This window comes from Stigmatopora argus, chromosome 1, assembly GCF_051989625.1.
Source record: "Stigmatopora argus isolate UIUO_Sarg chromosome 1, RoL_Sarg_1.0, whole genome shotgun sequence".
Lineage (NCBI taxonomy): Eukaryota > Metazoa > Chordata > Actinopteri > Syngnathiformes > Syngnathidae > Stigmatopora > Stigmatopora argus.
This window is the reverse complement of record NC_135387.1, coordinates 13,202,128-13,217,132: the sequence shown is the minus strand read 5'-3', so window position 1 is coordinate 13,217,132 and position 15,005 is coordinate 13,202,128. Positions and strand designations below refer to the sequence as shown.

The 15,005-nt window shown below is 39.2% G+C and overlaps 2 protein-coding genes and 1 long non-coding RNA gene across 5 annotated transcripts; 1 reads left to right on the top strand and 2 right to left on the bottom strand.

Annotated features, from left to right (window-relative positions):
- Nucleotides 1–355: 355 nt before the first annotated feature.
- Nucleotides 356–4,310, top strand: LOC144072802 (acidic mammalian chitinase-like). 2 transcript variants are annotated; one of them, XM_077598130.1, is made up of 12 exons: nt 356–364; nt 562–595; nt 668–697; nt 788–992; nt 1,734–1,790; nt 1,901–2,066; nt 2,147–2,271; nt 2,344–2,467; nt 2,565–2,747; nt 3,409–3,525; nt 3,649–3,781; nt 3,882–4,310. In XM_077598130.1, the coding sequence occupies exons 2-12, from the start codon at nt 571–573 to the stop codon at nt 4,232–4,234; spliced, it is 1,518 nt and encodes a 505-aa protein (XP_077454256.1). In that variant the 5' UTR covers nt 356–364; nt 562–570; the 3' UTR covers nt 4,235–4,310. The 2 variants fall into 2 exon arrangements, with proteins under 2 accessions (XP_077454256.1, XP_077454248.1); XM_077598122.1 differs by lacking the exon at nt 356–364 and adding an exon at nt 402–464.
- Nucleotides 4,311–4,599: 289 nt separating this feature from the next.
- Nucleotides 4,600–9,373, bottom strand: pm20d1.2 (peptidase M20 domain containing 1, tandem duplicate 2). 2 transcript variants are annotated; one of them, XM_077598106.1, is made up of 13 exons: nt 9,028–9,371; nt 8,852–8,938; nt 8,073–8,308; nt 6,928–7,014; nt 6,701–6,834; nt 6,510–6,629; nt 5,985–6,060; nt 5,856–5,917; nt 5,702–5,780; nt 5,565–5,636; nt 5,336–5,501; nt 5,171–5,270; nt 4,600–5,024 (listed from the first exon to the last, which is right to left on the bottom strand). In XM_077598106.1, the coding sequence occupies exons 1-13, from the start codon at nt 9,218–9,220 to the stop codon at nt 4,895–4,897; spliced, it is 1,542 nt and encodes a 513-aa protein (XP_077454232.1). In that variant the 5' UTR covers nt 9,221–9,371; the 3' UTR covers nt 4,600–4,894. The 2 variants fall into 2 exon arrangements, 1 of the variants encoding a protein (XP_077454232.1); XR_013299945.1 differs by having other exon boundaries at nt 4,886–5,024; nt 5,109–5,270; nt 9,028–9,373.
- Nucleotides 9,374–9,790: 417 nt separating this feature from the next.
- LOC144085064 (uncharacterized) lies at nt 9,791–13,013 on the bottom strand. Its single transcript, XR_013304003.1, has 2 exons — nt 12,918–13,013; nt 9,791–11,528 (listed from the first exon to the last, which is right to left on the bottom strand). It is a non-coding gene; the product is annotated as an uncharacterized LOC144085064 (long non-coding RNA).
- Nucleotides 13,014–15,005: the final 1,992 nt, after the last annotated feature.

Below are 15,005 nucleotides of genomic sequence, written 5' to 3'. Positions count from 1 at the left end.
AAAAGCAGACTAACTGTGTGGCAAGTTCAAGTCTAAAGTTTGGAGCTGTGCGTCCTTGGAAATACAATGCAAGTGTCAAATTTCATGCAAGGAAGCAAATACACACTCAGAACATTTATCAAGAGTTTCTTATCAGCAGATGAGTATTTACATAACCTCACCTGCGTCGTCCTGATTTTCAGAAATATATAGATACTATCATCTAAAGCGCACCTCTAATGGTTTAGATTTCTCGGCGGAAATTGTCCTTCAGAGAGAATCTCTCCCAGCAGGGCGGTATGCGGCCTTCGACCTTCCTGACCCACCTTATATAATCCCCCCTCACACAGACGACAAACACACCCAGCCAATCGCATTGGACCAGGTAAGACAGTGTGACATATTAAAATGTTCAGATAGGAAAAAAGCATTGGTTTTACAATTTGAGTGCAACAACGTCTCCTTGTTTCCAGCGTAAATACAGGGTATAACAACAGCATTTGTTTAAAGTTTATACAGTGGATTTTTAAAACTATTTCCCAAGAATAATTGATTGCATACCTCTTTATTTCATGATTGCAGAGCAGTAAGATGGCTCACTTCAAACTATTGGCTGGTAAGCTTATTATTTTACTATTTTAACCAAAGATCTTGCTATACATAACCAAAGTTGCAATGTCTTTTTCAGGACTGTCCCTCTTAATGTACCTCCAAGTTGGTATGATTCCTTTTAGTTCATTACAACTCTGAGGAAACATTTTAAACTTAAAAGGAAATTCATTCACTTAATTCTTTTTGTATGCAACAGCTTCCTCCACCAGACTGGTGTGCTACTTTACCAACTGGTCCCAGTACAGACCAGGGGATAGCAAATATATGCCACAAAATGTGGACCCCTACCTCTGCACGCACCTGATCTATGCGTTCTCTATCATCAGCCCCATAAATGAGTTGTCAACTTACGAATGGAACGATGAGGTTTTGTATGAATCCTTCAATCAACTCAAGAACATGTAAGTTATTTCTGAAAAAATATATATAATTATTTTTCTTAGGCATCCAACTATTATTAAGGTGGTAAGTCGTAGCTTGTGGAGTACATGTGGAAGTCTGTTGTCGTAATACTATTAACAACAAGATAAAAGCTTTAGTACAGAAGCACAATCCCAGCACACCACCCCTAAATGTTTGAGATTTCAGTGATAATATTGTCAATTTGAAAAGAAAAAAAAAATGTTTATTTGGGCCTGATAGCTATTTTTAAGTACTTTTAAGTGGCTAAATCAAAAGCCGATCTCAGTTGTTCCTCTATCATCTCAAACTTTTTCCCAAGAGCTTATCTACTTACTATTTTTACACTACAGGCACACAACTTGCCTTATTTTGTACTGTTTTTATGTGTGTTTGTTTTTTCAATGTTTTTTAAGAAAAAGTGGACTCTATTTTAAAGACCCATCAGTTTTTGGTTCCATACCCATAAAATTATTCACAAAATAATTGCATCTATAGTACATATTCTATGCTAAATGAAATATACAAGTTGCAGTGACAGAAAACAATTGCTTTAAATCTAGAGAATGTGTTTCTGGAAATATATGGGAACAAACTCCATCATAATTACTTACTGACCTCAATCTAGAAATGGAAATGACAGCAAAGTAAAAAAAAAGGCAAAATGGATTTCTGCATGAAATTAAAATGTCAAAACTGCTAAAATTCTAATCATGTCAAATCTAAATGTGGTGGTCACACAGAAACCCAAAGCTGAAGACTTTGCTGGCTGTTGGTGGCTGGAACTTTGGAACCACGCAGTAAGTTTCCAAATTATATCAACTGACTTGGATTTTATTTAGAAAAAAAATGACGTGCATCACACAAGGCATGTTTTTCAGTTTGACAAGTATGTTTGCTGTTCCTGCAGATTCACTAACATGGTTTCCACTCTGGCCAACCGCCAGACATTCATTCAGTCTTCCATCAAGTTCTTACGAAAGCATGGCTTTGACGGTTTGGACCTGGACTGGGAGTACCCCGGGGCACGGGGAAGCCCACCGGTAGACAAAGAGAGGTTCACAGTGCTTTGTCAGGTTAGCTGGCTCTTGTTCAAATAGTTGGGGTCAATTCTTTTCTAAGAAAATGACTAAATTTGGACTGCAATTACGTGCAGGAATTACTGGCTGCCTTTGAGGAGGAAGCGAAACAAACCGGTCGACCTCGCCTGCTACTCACAGCTGCAGTTGCTGCTGGAAAGGGAAACATTGACAACGGTTATGATATTGCAAACGTCGCAAGGTGAGTTTGCTGATATTTTAGCAGTCCGTCAGGACCTTTGCTTCCGCCTAAACGGACTATGGTTTCTGGTAGTTTTCTAGATTTCATCAATGTTATGACTTATGACTTCCACGGAGCATGGGACACGGCCACTGGTCACAACAGCCCCCTGTTCCGTGCCTCTTTTGACCATGGGGACAACATCTACTACAACACTGTGAGTGGTGTTTTCATTAAATTACTGCTGTGGCTTCCAGCCTAGGAATCCATTGAATATCATATAAAGAAACATGTTTTTTTCAATTCTTCCGAAGGATTTTGCAATGAAATATTGGCGAGATCAAGGAGCTCCCCTAGACAAGCTCAATGTTGGTTTTGCCACATATGGACGGACGTTTCGTACACAGTCAGCAGCGAATGGTGTTGGCGCTGCTGTCAGCGGACCGGCGACTGCTGGGATCTACACGCGAGAAGCAGGCTTTTGGTCCTACTACGAGGTCAGTTGAAATCTGGTTGAGTCAAACGTGACAACTTCCCAGGAAATTACATAATGGAGAACACTCATGGCTATTTTTTCCAATTTATCGGTTTCTTTTTTTCTGTCTAACTATACACCAAACTATTTGGACTGGGAGGTATAGTAGTGAGTGAGATCAAATGTATATGATGTCTATCGCCATCACTGGCGGTGAATGAGGACGTAGGAGGAAGAAGTCTATTGGAAGTCAAAATTTGAATTCTGGTTGACTTTACAAGTTCATTATCCATTCATCTGTCCATCTAGATTATCTATTAACATTTTGCATTTGCACTCTACATACTGTACATTCAGAGATGCATTGTAACTTTGGAGCAATAAAATGCAAAAATAAAGTCAAATAAGGGTGTAGTCTTAACAACAACTCTGTTGAAGGAAACCCCACACCACACCAAAACAAGCTGTACGAACTCATTGCATTCTAGTTTTTCTTAATTATACTACCTGTTTCCAGAGCTGCAAGACAAGATTGAGTTCACAAACAATAAATAGCATGCTTTTCCATCGTCCCTCAATTGCATCCTGACATTGGAACTTTCATGTGTCACCGGTCGACAATTAAGACACACCTGATACCCTTCAAGATAATTTTAACTTATTTTTATTCTTCATCCCAACAGATTTGTACTTTCCTCGAAGGAGGAAAACTCAATTGGATAGAGGAACAGAAGGTGCCGTATGCTGTAAAAGACAATGAATGGGTTGGCTTTGATAACAGACAGAGCTTTGAAACCAAGGTAACACTTGGCCTTCTTGTTGCACAGTTTGGACTCACTATAACTAAAAAAAAAAGACTCCCAGCAAATTGTGCCAACTAGTGTCCCACATATAAAGTAGTCAAAACACATAATGTCCCACAGGCACAGTACTTGAAAGCTGAAAACTTTGGTGGCGCGTTTGTTTGGGCTCTCGATCTTGATGATTTTAACGGACAGTTCTGCGGACAAGGCAACTATCCACTCATCAGTCACTTACGCTCCCTCCTGGAGTCAGGTAAGTAGTGCTTTGCAGAACTGTCAAATTGTGTATTTAAAAAAAAAAGTTAAAAGCTCTTAATAGATATATGTCATTATCATCTACTTTATAATGTTAGATTTCCCATTACCACCGCTGCCAACCACAAACGTAGTACCCGAAAGTACACCTGATGACGAGATCACGAAAGCCACAACAACGATGGCCACAACCACAACAACGATGGCCACATCCACAACAACAAAGGAAGCAGAGCCCTCACTGGTTCCAGAGACTACTGCTTCACCACTAACCACCACGACTATTGTGTCTGGCAGTGGCTTCTGCGCCAACAAAGCTGACAATATTTACGCGAATGAAAATGATATCCACTCCTTTTATCAGTGCCACCAGGGCCGCGCGTTCATCCTGAAATGTCCCGCATCTCTTGTTTTCGATGCTGGATGCAAGTGCTGTAATTGGAGCAAATAATATGGAATAATTTCCCTGCTCAAGTGTGTGGGCTTTTCATTTAAGTGGATTGCAATAAATATGGGCTTCCAATGAACTTCATACTTTCACATTTGTGGCCATTTTAGAACGTGACTATAAAATTACATTTTGGTGTATTTAAGATCCACCCACATTTATAGACCCATGCAAACCAAGGAAGTACTAATACACAGATCCTGTATATTCGTTCAACCCTTCGCAACTTTCATTGTTGATCAAACAATTTATTCTCTTACAGTATACACGTCATATCACAAATCATGGGTCTCAAAAATCGTATTAATCATGTTCAGGAGACCAATCATGTTCAGGTTGACATTTTTTTTAAATATGACTTCACAGAATCAAAGGTTAATTTCTTTATTTTTCCAGCTCTTCATTCACAGTTTAATCATTTCAGTGCATAGATTCAAATGCATTTCCAAAGATGCACCACTAAATAAAATATTAGTGAACTATAATCATACATTCCCACATATGTAAAGTTACCATTAATGATATTTCCATGTTATGATTTGGTAGAGATACATCTGTTGTAAAATATAGATATGACGAGACTGTAAAATTGCACTCCAACGATAAAGCATATTGCATTAGTAATTTGATTTCTGTCAAAAAATATGACTTTGTATAATTTGTTTAGAGTTCATGGACACTTGTGTGAGGCTCGGGGAGTTTCTCAATGTCACTGTTTTGGATTAGTCTGGAATAGAACAGGACCAGCTCCTCATAGTTCTTTTTAGAAATCCTTTCATTTATGCCATGAAATCTAGAAGAAGAGAAAATGCATCTCCTATAAATGGGTCAAGCTTTAAAAAAACAAAGACTAAATTGTACATTTAGATGTAATTACTGTTTCTGAAGAGAAGACTGTTTTATGGGCCAGTTTGTTCAGTTTTGATTGTGCCATCTTACCTCTTTGCATCCCCTGGTTTAAACCATAGAGGGGCAAAACGGTAAATATCGTTGGTCAGATCTTTGAAGTGTCGACTGTCTGTGTTTCCAACGCAAATACCTGCACGTTCAAACATTAAAATGCGTTACAAAATACTGGGCGTCCTCTTTCAACCTGAAATTTACCTGGAGCCACCGATACTGTTGGAAACATGTCCAACAAAGTTTTCTTGACGATCTGGAAACCAAATGAGTTGTCGCCGGATGAGCTGACAGGTAAAGGATCAAAGCCCTCAATTAGCTCAATTTTTACACGGTGGTCTCCAAGTGTTACCTCGATGAGGTCCAGGACCTAAAGAAACAATCATTTCATGCAATGCTGAAAATCCCAGATGGAACGAATTTGACTTAGTACCTCCTGTAATGACTGTGCTGAATGGATTCGTAAATTCACATATGCTTCAGCAAAGGAAGGAATGACATTTGTCTGAAAAAAGAAAAGAAAAATGTAACCCCACTAAATGATTGGAAGCTAGTTTTCATTGGCTTTACCTTCACACCTGCATTAAACATTGTAACTGCAGTGGTTGTCCTTACAAAGGCATTTGAGTCTGGTTTTTGTTGAAGAAACCTTGGTCAGAAACATCTTTCCTTAGTTTTAAAAAGCACAATAAAAATATGAATACAGTAGACGGATGGTAATTACCTGCCGACAAGTGGAGAAAAAAGCCACAAATTCGAAAGTATGAACTTCATTGGAAACCCAAACTAAAATCGCAAAAAAAAAGTTTCATGCATTTGAATGTTGAACAAATTTCAACAATTGGAAATGTACCTTGTGAGCTAGGTGTTCAAAAGTTTCACGTTCTGGTCCGTAGCCAAATAACATTGGCATAGGGTTGTCCTCCAGTCTGAAGGAAATATTGATTTAGGAATGGACGCATAAAAATAGATCAAACCAAAAATGTTAGATGTTTTACTACCGTATTTTCTGGACTATTTATCGTTTAGGAGTAAAATGTCTGACTCAGACTACACAATTTCATGCTGATTCAACTTGGTAAAGAGTTGTTGATGCCAGAAGATGTACAATTTTGTATTTTAAATTTTATAAGTCACGACTGTGTATAAGTGGCAGGAAGTATGAAATAAATCTGATTTATAGTCTGGAAAATACGGTAATTGGCTGCCCTTGATGGTGTCTGTCAGCCCTCCTAAGTCAAATGGATTGCAAGTTCATTGCCGTCAGTGGCACTGAAACATTTGAACTCCCAGCTTTGTCTCAAAGTTTAAAGGGATCTGACATCAAATGCCGTCAAAGGCTGCCAAGAAATTAAAAATAATAATTGAAAATAAACACTTTTTGACTGCTGCTGCTAAGATCCCAATACTGCTCTCCCTTGGAGGCATTGACGCATGTCCGGGAAGCGTTGAAACACTCAGCTTAACAGTGGCAAGACCCTTTTCACTTACTCCAATTCTACAAAACACAGGAAAACTATTTTACTATTATCTAGGGCAATACTTTCATTTTTATTTTGAGGTTCTCACAAAGCAGCAGGTCCATTAAGACCGCTGATGACTCCATCGAGCACAGCAAGACCCTCGTCTAGTATAAACGCCAGTCGGGTGTTACGCTGTTTAAGAAGCCGTGCAATGTTCATGGCTCCTTGATAACCACTGACCTGAAAAAGACAAAAAAAGACAACTACTTGCAAAGGGAACATCTTAACAAGCCTCATCCAATTCCAAAGTCAAGTTTGGTAAAGGTTGCTTACTTCCTCATCATGGCCGAGACCAATATAAAATCCTCTACGTGGTGCGTAGCCCTTAATCAGCAAGAATTCCAGGGCTTGAAGAATACCCTGAAAGCCATTTGAATTTAAAGAAAAATAAAGAAATAAGATGTTTTTGTTATTGTTTCAGTTTAAGTTAGCGGTCACCATTGTTTATTTGTTACCTAGCATAGCAAAATTATCTCAAATTATATAGTGAAAGCAATCACTATTTTTTTTAATAACCATTTTTAATTAATATCCACATGGGTAAACCCACTTTTGTATACAGTTTGAGATTCCTTTTGCTAATTTCATACCCAGTTTGATAATTCTATATTGTTATGGACAAAAAGAAGGAAGGTAATTCATAAGAAATTCCTATTAAAATAGCATTATTTCAAGCAGTTATTAGTGCAAGCAAATTATACGGCATGTGATTGATATATATATATATATATATATATATATATATATATATATATATATATATATATATATATATATATATGGTCTACTGTTGTCTACAAGCCAATGCATTTTGTTATATATACCTAATCAATTATTTTAGGTTTTTGCAAACTCTGACATTCCTATAGATGTTTAAAGTTTTTTTTAAATAGCTTGATAGAGAAGATTCAATAGCTCATTATAAATATTCAAGTTTCTGACTCTGATGACAATGGTTCTGGTGAACTTAATCATGCTGATAACAGTAAAATCAATGGGGATAATAATAATAATGGTTCATTTTTTGACATTAATAAGTCAATCAAGATTACTTGGTTGTGAGTGTGAATAACACAGTTTCAAAATGAATTGTAAAACTTAAATGAAATAAATCCCTAGGAATGTCCTTAGATTCGATGTCATATTTAATAGCTGTCTACCCTGATTACAAAATCCTGGTCACTAAGAACAAGTGTAAGGTTGCTGTAATCATAGAAGTGCATTTTTCCAAATCCATTTAGGTCATGGACAGACTACCTAATTTAAAAACGAGGTTTCACGAAGATGAACCAGTATAGAAAACCGACTGATTACAAAAGTGAGATTATTCCACTGTGAAAATTGGCTCACTGTGACTCCTTTTACTATGAGAGGTTACATGGGCATTCTAAAATGTCCTACTATAAGCTTTCTCTTACCATTAGAGAACCCTTGTCATCTATGGTCCCTCGACCATAGATGAAACCTTCTATCTCCTGGGCAGAAAAAGGCGGCGCATCCCAGCCGTCAGACTCCGTGGCGGGCACCACGTCGATATGAGCCAACAGCAGGTATGGGAGAAGGTGGGCCTGGGATCCCGAGATCCTAAACAGGTGGCTGTAGTTGGCCACCAGCTCATGCTGGACCAAACTTGAAGTAAAAATTGTGGGGAAGGCTGACAAGGGAATCCAAGAAATACAGAGAATGGTGAAGACACTGCCTATTTTGGTGTATTCTTAGCTTGTTCCAGAGAATGGTGAAGATGCTGTCTATTCTTTTCTATTCTTAGCTTGTTATGGCCAGTAGAGCAGCGGTCCCCAACCTTTTTCCCACCGCAGCACAGTAAGGCTCTTTTCATTTTCTCGTGGACCGGCTATTGGGGAGGGCGACAACTTAAGACAAAATTATGTCGAGGTGGGGTCGGTGCACGAACGACGTCCATGACGGAAAAAAAACATTATAACAATTATTTTTACTTATTATAACATTTTTTCTTATTTCAAGTAGGAGGGCAAGATTGAAAATGTTAATATTTATTACTCTGACGGACCGGCACCAGGTGGCTTGCGCACCGGTACTGGTCCACTAACCGGTGGTTGGGGACCACTGCAGTAGTACAGCAAGTGTCGATTAGGGTCGCTTTGCATGGCAAAGAAGGAAAAAGTGTGAGCAGACTGTTGACTTAACTTGCAGCTAAGTCATTGTGTTGGTACAGTACCTTTTCGTAGAAATGAGTTAAAGTGGAGCAATGCAGTTGTGTTGCTCTCCGTGGGTGAAAATGACACTGTAGGGATGCGAATGGCTTCTGAATCAGTAAAACAATTTGAATTAGTAAATCAAACGAAGCAGTAGCATGGATTGAGTTCGCTGCTTGCATAAACGAGATTTGGTTACCTTTAAAGCGACTTAGTAGTTCCTCTCGCTGATGGTGATTTATATCGAGGGAAATGTTGCTCACCGTTTCCCAGCGTGCAAGTTGAAATCCAGCGTTGACGTCCAGTGACAGAGTTCTAATTGACGCTATCGTAAGAACGATGAAAAAGGCAACAAAGCCTGTACCTATTAGAATCTTTAGAAACTTGATCATCGTCAGGTTTACGTGAGTAACAACTACAATCTAACTCAGGATGTCCAATTTTTCGGGCCTGTTTACAATGTTTTCAAACTTCGGTTGTCACATTTTCAGCCGGCACGCATGCGTCACATCGTGACGTCACGCACTATGAGCGCTCAACATTGAAGCAGATTTCTTTTATTTATTCATTTTTCCCAAGTTTCCCAAAGCATTACACTCCATTGAGCGACAATTACTGTTTTTGTGTATGCAAGCCGTGCAGGGTGGTCAATTTCAGCATTTCTTTTTTCCTCTTTGTCATACAGGTCCACTATATTCAAATTCAAAATAGTAGTATACTAATACATTAGGTATCTCCATAGAAAATAAAAGTTAATATATATGGTAGACAAAACTAATCCGTTAAATTAAACTTTAAAGCTGTGCTTTGGATTCTTGTAGAGGTTTGACAGTATCTATTGAATTGCACTGTAAAAGATTGCACATCTGCTAATATTCATTGTTTGCATTTTGTCTGTTACAATATTCATTTTTTTTTTACTTTTAAAGCTGTCTCAAAAAAGATCATGGAAAACGCGGGCACAGAGTTCATCATTTTTATTGAAAAAGTCACATTTAGACAGCATCAGCATGAGCCGTTTGCACTCTGTCAAAATTTTTTATCTACATACATCTCATTTATAGAAAAACATCCTCCCCACCCAACCGCAAGTGCAGTTTTACGCAAATTTCATGTGAGTGCCAGACTTTTTACATTATTTAAATTTATTATACACTTTGAATTCAGAATAATGCGTGCCCTTAGTATAGCGATTAAGCTCTAGGACTGAAACGATAGTTGTGAAAATTTCGTCCCGGTTTGAGTCCTGCTGCTGATGCCTGACTTTTTATTAAACAATTTATTGCCGTTCATTGGAAATAGCTAGCAAACCACTGTGTTTCACATCTTTACAAACAGCTGAACACAATGAAACATTGACGGTTCTATAGAGAGACCTAATATGACATTGGAGACTTGAAAGGAGAACATGCCTCGGACATCTGATGACAGAACCGTCCTTCACATCATTCTTTCATTCTTTGTCTGTGTTCTTGAATGCAGAGCAGTATCTGGACTTTTAAAAACAGGAAAGGAAAAATCTCTGATTGTAAACACAATGGAGATATATGATGTATGAATATTTTGACACAGGCAGTGTTGTTTTGACTCTTAAAAAATGGAAGTCCCTGCTTATTAATGTACACATGGTGACACAAAACAGGGAGAATTCGCAAATGTTCTTTTTTGTTTGGTATTTTCTAAAGCCTTTGTTTGTGTGGATGATAGATAAAGCTCATTTTATGAAATAAACTGCTATGTTTGGAGAAGGCCGTACTTAACACAACCAAGTGGAAAAGAAAATACCAAATCATACTATCACTGGTGTTTTTTGTGTCTGCTTGCAGTGCACAGCACTGCTTCTGGATTTGAAAGACCTAATAAAGACACTCATGACTGCATTCCCCACTTCCACTCTTCAAGTACCAGCACAGTTTGAGCTTCAAGTGTGACTGAATGACCTGAAAACTTCCTATTAACCTGCTGGACCGAGACCAGTGTTCCTTCACATTGCCAACAAGTGAGTATTTCAGATAAGAGATATATAAACAGTGAAACATGGTGGAAAAACCTTCGATGCCAGCCATTTGAACAATGCTTAGCTCTCTGAAAAACAGAATGTTAATTAGTCTATTGTGTGTCAGAAACATTAGTACAACATTACAATTGCTTCACAGGTGGTCAAGGAAACACACGGCTGCCAATGCACTTTTAAGATAAAACATATAAATAACTAGTACCAAAATAAACACGTTGCATCCACCTACACTCATTTGTCAACAAATACATAAGTCAACATGCAGCGACAGAAGCTGCCTTTAAAAATCATATTCATACAGTTTTAGTGAAGGACACTTTAATGTACTATATTTTTTGGATTGATATTATTAAGATAGCTTTCAAATGTAACAATAAACCCCACAAATGACAACTCTATCATGGTATGGTACCAGTCTCAGAGCATTTCTGATACATTCTGTAAATTTCACAAATTGTGAGAGTCAGATGATGACTGAGCAAAAGTCTTTTAAGTAACCTGAAGAAAATCCCATTTTCCAATTGGAGAACTAGGTCCTCTTTTTGTTGAAAGTCCACTGTGTATCCAATGGCTTTAAACCCTACATGACAAAGTAGAGGGAACTCACATAGGAATAGAAAGCCATATGACACAGTTGTGGGCTCATTTGGATGGCAAGACTTGTAGTTCGGCAGCCGTAAAAACTTGGAAAGAAAAAGAGGTAAAATGAGGGCTAGGTTACAAATAACATCCCGTATTTAAAACTCACATAAGCATGAATAATTAAACAAAGAAACTGCGGTCTTCAAGAGCCCCGGGGAACCAGCACTCGCCCAGAAATTTTACTTTTCACAGCACACACTAAAATAAAATTACCCCCTCCCGATGTTTGAACCTAACAGCACCATATCCTGGGACTGATTTCAGTTCCTTGCTGGGGAAAATAATCTTGTGTATTTTGAGCCCAACTTTTTTCTGCTTATGTTAAGCACATCACAGAAACTTTATTTAATCTATGATACTAGATGAGTAAGCATTTCCTAATCTCTGCACGCCGGGCTCGGATAAATGCAGTCCATTTCAAATGGGAGAATTGGAATTGAATTAAATTGGATAAGATATCTATTGCCGTCAATTCGTGCCCACTGAGTTCAGAACCCAGTATAATCCTTTTGGAGTCGTGACTCCAACTATCCAGTCCAGATTTGCACTCTCAGATGTGTACTCAGAGAACAGTAGCCCTTGTACAAACAAGTGGAGGGAAAGTACTGTGTACAGAGTGGAAACAGGCTACTTTGGAGGACAGAAAAGGCATTTATTGACATTGTGTAAAGTGCAACAGAGGAATTTGAGGTGGGTGGAGGCAGGTATTTTTCAGTATGTGATACTTGTCTCAAATTTAAACAACAAAAGCCCCTTTGAGGCAGTGTCCCTTTTCCCCCTCAACTTCCTGTACTAAGATGCAACTTTCCGGTGCTGTGGGGAACGTTTCTCTCCACTTTGTATGCACCTGTTACTATCTTGCAGTTTTTTTTCCCCACATTGAAATTAAACCATGCGGAGTATTAAGGAATCTTCTGACTGTGAGTGAATTTGCTGCACTGATTGCACCAAGTTGTTTACTCATGAAAGGCCACCTCTGATGAGCCCCAGTGAGCTTGTGCCGGTGCATATCTCAGTATTAATTATCAAAGCCTCCGTGACAACCTCTGTCCAGACAGGAAGGTGATTGTTAGCCATGGGGAGGATTAGCTCTAATCCCCGAACATCGTGCATGGTCTTTCCTCTGTTGGGAGGCAGTTTGGACAGTCAACTCTGGACAGATGTTTTCAATAACATACGATCATCTACCACACTCATGTTCTCTAGTGTAAAGCATGAACTGCAAGATTGGTATAAAGGACGCATCAAATGACTCATACATCTTTACAGGTCACTGTCTTGAAATCTAAAGATAATTTCTTATCCCATGTTCCACTCTCAACACAAAAGCAAGACGAGCAAAACACTCCCTGGAGCTGATTTGTGCTTCTCCGCACTTGTGAAAGTAAGGCTCGGCTAGCCCATGTTTATGATGGAAATCCAATCCTTACCTTCTACTGCCTCTCCCACGTCCCTCGCTGGAGTCAGAATGGCATCCCCTTAGCCTGATACTGTATGAAGAGACAATGGGTAGCAGAGGGGGGAGGAGTTACTATGCGAGCAGTAGGGAGTAAAAGCCGAATGAAAACCAGGAGAAAAAGAGGGTGTAAGGGGGGGTCTGAAGGGATCACCCACTTATAACGCTCTCCAAACGTTACGTGAATTTCAATTCTTTTGCACCCTGCTCCCCCCCTTGGATGTAGTTTCAGAGAAAACATCAAGTAGAAATCCCCGCTTCACGTGGGAAATGTCAAAGAAAAAAAAGAGATTGTAAGAGAATGCCGTTCCTGGTCCCTTTCTTTGGCTTTCTTTGACTGATTTCTTAAGACTTCAAGTTGGCAGAGTGCCCACTGGTCCTGGATGGATAAAAGAGAGGCTGAGGTAGGGGGGCTTTCTATTGTGTTTGTTCCCTTCCTTTCAGGCCAGCCACTCAAATTGATCTTTGCAGCCAGTGAGAATATTCTTTAGTTATCCTTCACTGTCACCACTCCCATTTGCACCAATAATGTATTTTATCCCCTCGCCCACCCCCACTGTCACGGACAAAAAAAGAGTTGCATGCCATGTGAAGTATTGACATGAGGTGAAACCCCCCTCCCCTCCAAAACAAGTCAGGGAGTTTTTTTTCCCTCAGTGAATGTGGGATGAAGACAGCAGGTGTTTTAACCCCTCCTCCTTGTCTTTCTCTTTTCAAGTGAGCCATAGCTCAAAGAAGCAGACTACGACAAGAATTACCGTTTTCAAATGTTTATTGAGTGATGTCATGTTGTTCAGACCAAGTGTTCTCCATTAATGCAAGTGCAACTCTCACTTGTGCTGCATCAATGCTGCAAGAAGAGCCTTGTTTTCACTCGCAGTCAACCCCTCCTCCTCCGCGTTCCCCACTAACCCTTTCCTACCCTCCCAGTCTTCCTCTGGCTTTTCCAGCAAATAGGCCCAAGAAGAGCTCATTGCTATTCACCAGCTTCCTGGAGGACACACATCACTGCCCTACGCTCCACTTGAGTATAAAAAATGACAGGCATGTATGGAGAACCACATGGGAGCGAATGAAATATATAAAAAATATCTTTAAATGAATAGTTAAAAGTGTCAATAAATGAAAATGGAAATCAACTAAAGAAAAGGGACATTAAATCATAACAATACTTTAAGGTCTATTTAAAATGAATAGATTGTTGGATTGGACAAAAGTAAAGACTGTTGTTGTCCCCCTGACAAATTTGAATGAATAAAAGAAAATGAGAGTTGTATTTTTTTTTTTTAAACGGCTTTCCTTATAAGTTCTATCCGTGCCAACTGTCAATTAACTACCGGCGCTTGGTAGCACTGAAGTGAAGCACACAAAACTACCGGGAGAGTTGGTAATGGCTTTGTTAATGATTTTATAATCAACAGTGAATATTTATTTCAGAACTTGGATACACAGAAGTCAATTTTGTACTCCAAATGGTAGACTTTGAAGACTGGGAATTTGTCTTGGGCCAAAAAGTCCTGTAATGCGCTGTAATCCACAGTCAGCGCAGGTCAGAGGTGCTCATGCTTCATTCTTGTCTTAATCCACAATTCGCAGAGAGCAGGAATGAGGCACTCACACGTTGTTGTTTTTGTAGCAGAATGTCGGAATCCAAATTTTGTTGCCAACACAATCAGCTCGACCAGTGTGTCTGGAACGTCAAAATAATCTTGATGTTTTCAGCCATGCCGCGGAAAAAAAAACTTGTCACCTAAGACAGGAGTTGAAATTTAATGGTCAACTCATTCTCTTACTGGCCCCCTGCTGCCAATTCATTAAATCTCCAGCTGCCCAATGCCATAAGCCCCAAAACCTCTGCGGAAAATGCCAGCAAGGAGGTACAGGGGCGGTTCCCCAGAGTAGTATGGGTTCCGACAATTGGTTATATAAAAGCAACCCTGATTTAGGCTAAGGCAACGGTGTGGTGTTACAGGTGGAATAACAAAGAGCAGTTTGTCGACAACGACCTCAAGTTTTTGGATTTTATGCGTAACATTCTGTGCCCGAGACCTAGGTTTTGGGG